This window comes from Nanorana parkeri, unplaced genomic scaffold (genome assembly GCF_000935625.1).
Source record: "Nanorana parkeri isolate BGI_ZX_2015 unplaced genomic scaffold, ASM93562v1 scaffold425, whole genome shotgun sequence".
Classification (NCBI taxonomy): Eukaryota; Metazoa; Chordata; class Amphibia; order Anura; family Dicroglossidae; genus Nanorana; species Nanorana parkeri.
The window spans coordinates 745,044-753,253 of NW_017306693.1; the positions used below are offsets into that span (position 1 = coordinate 745,044).

At 47.4% G+C, this 8,210-nt stretch overlaps 1 protein-coding gene across 1 annotated transcript in view; it reads right to left on the reverse strand.

Moving 5' to 3' along the window:
• Positions 1–2,224: 2,224 nt before the first annotated feature.
• Positions 2,225–8,210, reverse strand: part of IAH1 (isoamyl acetate-hydrolyzing esterase 1 homolog) — an 8,266-nt gene continuing 2,280 nt past the window's right edge. Inside the window, exons 3-7 of the mRNA XM_018560008.1 lie at positions 7,176–7,228; positions 5,111–5,259; positions 4,127–4,288; positions 2,821–2,942; positions 2,225–2,452 (exon numbers count right to left, since the gene is read on the reverse strand). Of these exons, the coding sequence (XP_018415510.1) occupies positions 2,255–2,452; positions 2,821–2,942; positions 4,127–4,288; positions 5,111–5,259; positions 7,176–7,228 (684 nt within the window). The 3' untranslated portion in view covers positions 2,225–2,254. The remainder of the gene's footprint in view (positions 2,453–2,820; positions 2,943–4,126; positions 4,289–5,110; positions 5,260–7,175; positions 7,229–8,210) is intronic.

The window sequence follows — 8,210 nt, forward strand, 5'->3', positions numbered from 1 at the left end:
AGTGCCAATGCACTACAATGATCAATAAACGCACATGACCCTCTTTGATGCTTCCCTCACCTTGGCTCAGTAGTTGGAGACACTGCCACATGTTCATTGAGGGCTTGTTCATACCATGGCCATTGAGCTGCTTTGTTCTGCAAACCACCGCACATGTAGGGGGTACACGGGGCATAAAAATAACTTTGCTTTGTGCCTTGTTCACACCATACATGTTCGGTTGTGTGCAGAAAAACGCAACTCAACAGACGTGTTGTGGACCAGCCTTTAGGGTAGAGTAACGGTGGCTCCTGATAGCTTTTGTGAATGTGACCCCCTTAAATATTCCTTTCAGGTTTATATGACGTTTAGTCACATGGGGGATATCATATCAGCCCCCCAGATCCAGAAGCCCAGCTTGCTGGAGCAACAGAGCGCCGACGGATGAGTATACATTGCTGGGGCTATCATGAGGCACCGTTCTTTGCTCTGAATGGGTAAAGTGACCGGGTCTCTTTAGAGTAACCTGGTGCTGGAGTAGGGGAGCTGACACTATTGACCTATTAAAAATGGTGGTTGCCTGGCTTTTGTTTGCCTATTTCATATGGAACTAGCACGCATCGCCCAAATAAGGTGTTGAATAGCAGCCAGGGAATAAGGATTTGTGAATGTGACCCCCTTAAATATTCCTTTCAGGTTTATATGATGTTTTTCTGGCTGTAGTTCCTTTTGTATTTTTAGGCAATTCTCTGTAAGCGTGTTCTAAGGACGCAGACTTTTTAAACTTTGAGTATAAAAAAAAGTGTGCTTATGTGTGCAAGACTTGCAACTGCAGTATTTTTTACAGAAATAAATGCAATCTGTCAAAAATCCGACTCGTCTCTACAGATCAATGTCCAGCAAGAGGATTGATTCTTTTATTAGCAGCAAGAAATTGTACAGCTCTTAAAGGGAAACACCACCAAGAGTTCATTATTAAACATGGAGCAGGCCTTTTACTAGTTTAATCACATGCCAGCTTACTTCCAAGATTTGGGGATTCAGAACAACACAAAGTATGACTTGGAGAATGTTCTTCTTAGCATGACAGTTGTTGGAGGTCAGGCTGAGACCAGTAAAATAAATGTTCCTGTCCAATATCCCAGAAAATACTTAAAGGAACTTTACCCAATTTAATGTCTCCCAAAGCAGTTATTTTTAAGGTATAGCAACTGTCAAAGATGCCACTGGGCTCATTTCAGCTCTCACCCGAATGTTCACGTCCCCAAATGGCTGGTGTCATAGCTGATCACATGTGCAGGACCATGGTAACTGCAATCCAAATGGAGGCCAACATGGCACCTTCCTTGGTTGGAGGTCTACTTTAAGTCCAGTGAATTCTTCAATATCCTGCCATTTCCTGCTTTGTTTATGAGTAGATGACAGGAGAAAGGATGGAGAGGTCATCCCACTGACCTCCAGCCAAGGCATTTCTGCTGATCCGACAATATAGGACAGGGAGGAGTCCTTCCCCCAATATGGCCACTCCAGGTTTTGGGATCTTGTTCTGAATATTTCGTGTCTCCTTTAGTCAGAGTTCTCAGCAGTAGACACTAAGTGCAATTATATTTCACCAGCCCACACGTTCAAAGCAGAGAGTACGATTCTTAAAGTAGGCCTCCACCTAAAACGTCAGCGGGACTCGCCCAGTGTCTGACCATCTTTATTGCTGGAGGTAACATTAGAAAGTGGAGTCACAGAGGGGGCCTAACTTCACCTTCATGGAAACTGTCCTAAAGTGCTAAATCTAGAGTTCTCCTCAATGTGAGTCAGCACGGCAAGTTTAGTTTCCTAACACGTGTGTCATATTATAGGATCTAATGAGGGAAAAATTCACAGAATTCTCCCCTTCTCTTTGTAGAGTTCCATCGCTGATCGCGTCTCTCCCGCCACAACCTGCCAGCATTGCATGTACTACATGGGACTTGTCTATTGGGGGCACAGTGTGTTACGAGAGATGGTATCAGCTGTGAGCGGAGCACCGGGTTGTAGGGATGTCGGTTCGGCTGTGGGCGGAGCACCGGGTTGTAGGGATGTCGGTTCGGCTCTGGGCGGAGTGCCGGGTGGTATGGATGTCGGTTCGGCTCTGGGCGGAGCGCCAGGTGGTATGGATGTCGGTTCGGCTTTGAGCGGAGCGCTGGGTGGTAGGGATGTTGATTCGGCTCTGAACAGAGCGCTGGGTGGTAGGGAGGTTGATTCGGCTCTGAGCGGAGCGCTGGGTGGCATGGATATCCGTTCAGCTTTGCTCTTTCTTCTCTGTGCTGTTGTGGAACAATGAGGGTTCGGGGTTCTTATTGTCCACATCCATCCAATAAGGTAAAATGAAGGGGAGAGCGCCGAGCTTCTTCTCCAGGATTGGCCACAATCTGGACTCCAGGAACTCGTTCCCTTTGTCTGATAAGTGAAGCCCATCTGACAGGTACACTGTGCAGTCCTGAGGTCACATGACATGAAATATCAGGACAGATGGAAATACTCAACACGTCACTTCTTATGGTTACATTCTATCTACTTCTAAAGGTTACAGTGTACCAAGAACAAAGATGTCACACATTGATTGCAACCTAAGCACTCAAGCATCACGTTCTCAATCAATTCATCCCCACACAGCTACCTCCTCATGTATCACTTGCCCCTCCATTATATTATTGTAAGCCCTCACGGGCAGGGCCCTCCTCACCATCTTGTCTTGCATTGTGATTGTAATGTCTTCCCTATATTGTAAAGCGCTGAGCAAACTGTTGGCGCTATATAAATCCTGTATAATAATAATAATAATGTAATAAATCATGAAATCCTCACCTGACCCCCATCCTGCATTAGCGTCCACAGATCCAGAACCTCCGTGCCGCATTCTTGGCCAACATGAACGCAGGCTTTGGCGTATTCCCCGGCTATGGAGTTCAGCCGATTCAGTTTATATCCTGGAGGATGATGGCATAGATGAGGACATATACACATCAGATCACACCACGTACACCAGACTGTCCCAGGAGGTTTCTACTTCTGAGCCTTAATCACACTTAGGTTGGTCACAGTCAGGCAGATAGCTGCAGGAGAACAATGAAGAGGTCTGTCCTCGAGCACGCCGATATCTGCCACCACGGGCCCGGCGTCGGCGCCGTGTCTTCTTGTATTGTACATTTCAGATCCAAAAACCAATACTTACCATCACCACAACCTAACCTCCAAATCTAATGTATGAACCCAGCACCCCAAGGCTCAGGATTACTTTGCACCTATAGACGAGGGGTGGACAAGTCTGAACACATGTGAAGATAGATCACCGGCACATATGGTGGACTCTGCGTGGCAGTTTTCACTTTATTTACAATAAACAATCATTTATCTGCATTTTGGAGTTCCTGGACATGTGACAAACATGGAGAAGTAGTACGTCACAAATTTGGTGACATGCGTTCCACATTTTTTTCCTGCGCATTCTCACGTGTACGAATGCCCAGGGAAAACCACGTTTGCTTCACCACATTTGGGGTGCCATTGCCTAGTAATAGCAATGCATGTGTGTTCCTGTGTTTGTGCATGTCTCATGAATGTACATTGAAGCGAGCACTTTTGTGCACGTTTAACGCACGTTCACGATACACCCTGATGTGAACGGGGTCTGAGGTTCTGCACGGCACCCTCTGTGGCAGTCACTTCCAGCACCTACTGTACCTACATTGGTCATAGCACCGTATGGTGCGCAGCAGGCACTTTCAACAATCTGTAGTCTTAACACACTTCCTGTCCTCGGATGACAACACTGCTCCACCACAGATATAGTACAGTGACCGTTGTCACCCTGGAACAGGAAGTGTGTTACTGGCAGGATCACCAGGTGAAAATAAAGGAAAAAGAACCTGAAAAATAAAAACAAATGCAGCTGCCACATCTAAAGACTGGGATGCCGCAGTATATGACATTTGTTTTGGGGGGGGGGTTCAAATACATGACTCCAGATCATATCATGAAATGATTCCTTTCAGTGATTGTTTTTTGTTAATAATGGATTTTAATTAAATTGCATGCTGATCACCTGACACAGTGGTGACGCCCCCCCCAGTCACATGATGGCCGTGATGTAAGCTATGAAGCCGTGTCATACCTTTCATAAAGCACTGCTTCTCCCAGGAGGGCTCGTGGATGGGCGGCGGGGTGATCAGGATGATTCTGTCGGCTGTGATGTCCACTGACTGCAGATAACGGATCATCGTCCTCAGATTGTCTGTGTACTCGTCCAGAGGAACGTGCTGCTGAGGGTTCTCCTCTGTGGAAGGAGAGAGAGAAGAGCGATGAGTATATAGAATGTTGTGTCCCTGACAATCCTTCATCCTCCAATCACCAATCAAGGACGTTCCTGCACAATATCTAGAATACAATCAATCATGCCGCCGCCTCGGAGCGTCATGTGATCATGTCTGTACACTGATTGCTGCAATAATGGATTGCATGGTGTATGGATTATGGAGTCTCTCCCCCCTGGACCCCCAGCAGTGGGATCTCAGCTCCGTCCACCTTCCCAGTGAGAGGGACCCAATCTCTGCAGCAGGAGGAGAGAGACTGGTGGGGAGCAAAGTCATGAAATGCATTGCCCATACAGCACATGTTTGCTATTAGAATATATGGAGGGCGGACATGAAGATCATCCCATAGCAAAGCCCTCTGTGGCACTAGGACAGGAAGTGAAGAGAAATCTCCCCAATAGGGATACAGGTGGTTGTGCACCTTACTCTGAAAGCCAATTACAAAGTGATTTGTGTGGTTGCCATATGTGGATTAGGCGTCGTGCCTTCACTAGGACTGCTGACAGCGTGCATGTTCTGTGACACGACAGCCAGGAAACTGGCATTTCTCAGAAAGGGATCGGCAATGGCAGCCCCTATATGTGCCTCAGGATAGGGCTCCTTCCATCAGAGTATTGACTGAGGTAATGTGTACAACAATAAGTCTATGTGCTCCAATACACAACAGGGAGACCCAAATTCACAAAGAACAATTGACCATAATATACGACGCTGATCATCACCCCACATGAATCATTCGAGGGGCACAACATGAATTGAACATCCCCGGGGCCAGCTTGGTTTACCTTTCAGGGAGCCGTCATTGGCACCAAAGAAGATGGTGACTGCGGCAGGCGGTTCGGAATCGGAGCACTTGGTGATCAGCTTCGGAAGTATGAGCTTTGCCCATCTGGTGTTGTAGCCGGACAGACCGCGGTTGAGGACGTCACACTTCCTGTCATGGGAAGAGAAGATATGATTATAGACACTGGGGTCACATTTGGGGGTCAGATCTATGCTGCTCATTCTTTTTATCTATCTACATATATCATTTTAGAATAACACACACACACACACACACACACACACACACGTCAGGTGTATCTGAAGCAAACTAAATCCAATCCATTTGAAAGCCCTTCCTAAGGGTAGACACCATAACATGCCTCCTATGAAAACTCCTCCAGTGCTCCTCTCTGATTTCGTGTCACTCTGTTATTCTTGGCTTTGCTCCACCAACTGCCACCACCCTGTGCCATGAAAGCACTGTGAGTGTCCAATGAAGCAATCTCAATGGAAAGATGGATGGTGGGGCTCACCACTGAAGCTTTAGGGGCTTGTGGTACCAATAGGCATCCTAAAAGGCAAATGTAAGGCTAGCAGGAAGATTGGCGGATGCGGTGAGATAGGCGGCGGTGTTAGAGCCACGCTGTCATCGGCTCTCTTTCTGGCCCCTCCGAGCTCAGTGACAGTCACTCGGGGGGACATCAGCCACAGATGTAGAGAAGGCTTGTTGCACTCCTTACCAGATATCCCAGCTGTCGGGGGAGGGCGCTTGTAATGACTGTGGATGGCGCCGCTTGCCGTACATTATATAAGGAACGTCACCAACACACCAAAAATCCTTTTGAGGATCACCCAATGTTCATTTATTCAGAACCATGTCAGGTTTAAACAAGCACTTTCGGGCCCGCGCAGGATCCCTTCATTAGGCTTGCCATTGACGAGCCTGATGACGGAAACCTGCACAGCTCCGAAAGCTCTCGTGTAAAAAGGATTTTTGGTGTGCTGGTGACGTTCCTTATATGATTTACATCAGCCAGAGAGTCCAGCTCAACAAACTGTCAACCGATGATGTCATTGAGTTGGGCGGGAAGCTGGACAGAGCGTCACCAATTGCTAGGAGCTCTTAGCAACCTGGGATGCTGTGGCTGCCCCTCCTAATGAGATGCCGCCTGTGTGCGACCACCTCAGGCTCCCTTATTATAGGGAAGGGCCTGGGCGGTAGAGAGAGTTATTAGCCCCATGCACCTCGGAGCTTAAACTTGGCTTCCTCTCATTGCTCTGTGACAGTGAATGGAGCAGTGGGTAAGTGAAAGATGGCCATGAAACCCTATTCGTCACTCCAGAGACCACGTCTCCGCTTCTCTAGAGTCCAGGGGCGGGCGTGCTTTACACCACTGCATCCCACGCTTTTGTTTAGTGATGGGCTAGGGCGTGTTCGCAGCTCCACGTGCAGAGCCCGCCAGGAAGCTGACAGCGCCAATCACAGGCACTGAGGCATTTCCCAATCTCTGCAGCTGCGGACCGGGAACATGTCTTAGTACCTGTGATTGGCGCTGCTCGCTGTCAGCTTCTGGCGGGCTCGCCACGTGGAGCTACGAACACGCCCGAGCCCATCACTAATGGTGATGTAAGGTTTGGGTGCAGCTGCTCGGCCATGGAAACCCATTCCATGAAGATCTCTACTCATTGTTGTTGTGCCAATCTGAAGGCCACACGAAGTTTGGAGGTCTGTAGCTATTGACTCTGCAGACAGTGGGGGACGGCTTACCAGTCATTACATGCTGTGGTTGCATTTGATTTTTTTCCTTTATTTTCACCTGGTGATTCTGCCAGTAAGACTTTTCCTGTCCTAGGATGACAACACTCACGCACCCTACTGTGACAGGACAACAGAAACAAGATAGGACTACTGGACTCCACCCCTCTCCTCGAATCCATAACATAGAGGGGTATATTGAACAGACCCAAAGGGACCAAATAAGGGAAGTCCATTGTCAGGCTTCACATACCCTGTAAGTAAACCTTCTGCATTGCCCTGCATGGAGAAAGCACAGGTTCATGTGAGTCATGGACGCTCCAACTCACCTCACAAGTTTATTAGCCAGGGTGGCTCCCCATCCATTCGCCTCAAAGGCAAACTACATAGAAGGAGAAATCATCAAATGAACAGATTTTACAGTCGATGTCTGGGAATACATATAATGGAAAGTACATAATGATCTGTAATGGAACAGACAAGGGTAACCTCTCTGCAGGGCTGGACAAAGTCCAGGGGCCACGGCGCCAATGCTCCTTAAAAATGAATGTTTTGGTTGTCAGTGGAGTTAGCTCCGAAAAATCTCCTGCTGGCTCCTGGATTGGCCAGACTGGCTCCTGAATTCCATAATAATTTGTTCACCCCTGCCCCTCTGGGAACCTTTCTGGGTCTGGGAAGTCCAGTTTTTTTTTTTTATCATGGCAGATCAGATACTGATTGGCACAAGCTGGCTGGTGGGCAGCAGCACAAACACTCATTCATGTTGAGCCGTGATATCTACGGAGAGTACCAGTCAAGTTTGGCATGGAGGCATCTTAAATGGAATTCAGCCGAGACAAAGCAATCCTTCCCGGGTCAGTTCAGGGGAAATCCATTGCAAAGATATTAGTAAGCAACATACGGGATTCTTACCTGCTTCTGCTTCATAAATACTAAGAGAGGTCATTCAGCTAACTACCAAAAGGTGCCCGTACACTGTGCCAATTGCAGACGGTTTTTGAGGAATCGGCCAAAATTCACAGTGTGTGCTGCTGTCTGCACCTTTTTGGGCCGGCATCCCTGACATCAAGGCTGACTCCGCCCATTTGTTTTCATTTGGACGGGACTTGCAATAGCGATTTGACAGTTGCGGCCAAATGTCAACAGATAGGCAGGGTCAGCGGGCGTTGTTTTTTTTTTTTTAATGTTGTTGAGTCGGCGTTGTCGTGATTGACCCTTGGATTACGGCAGTGGATCAATTTCTGGGATTTCTTTTTTTTATTAAAGGAATTGTCAAAAACTTTTCTTTTGTATTTTTTTTTCTCAATTTAATGATTTTATTTCTAAAAGTCTGGTTTCTTTATTTACGTTTTTATTGAATTGGT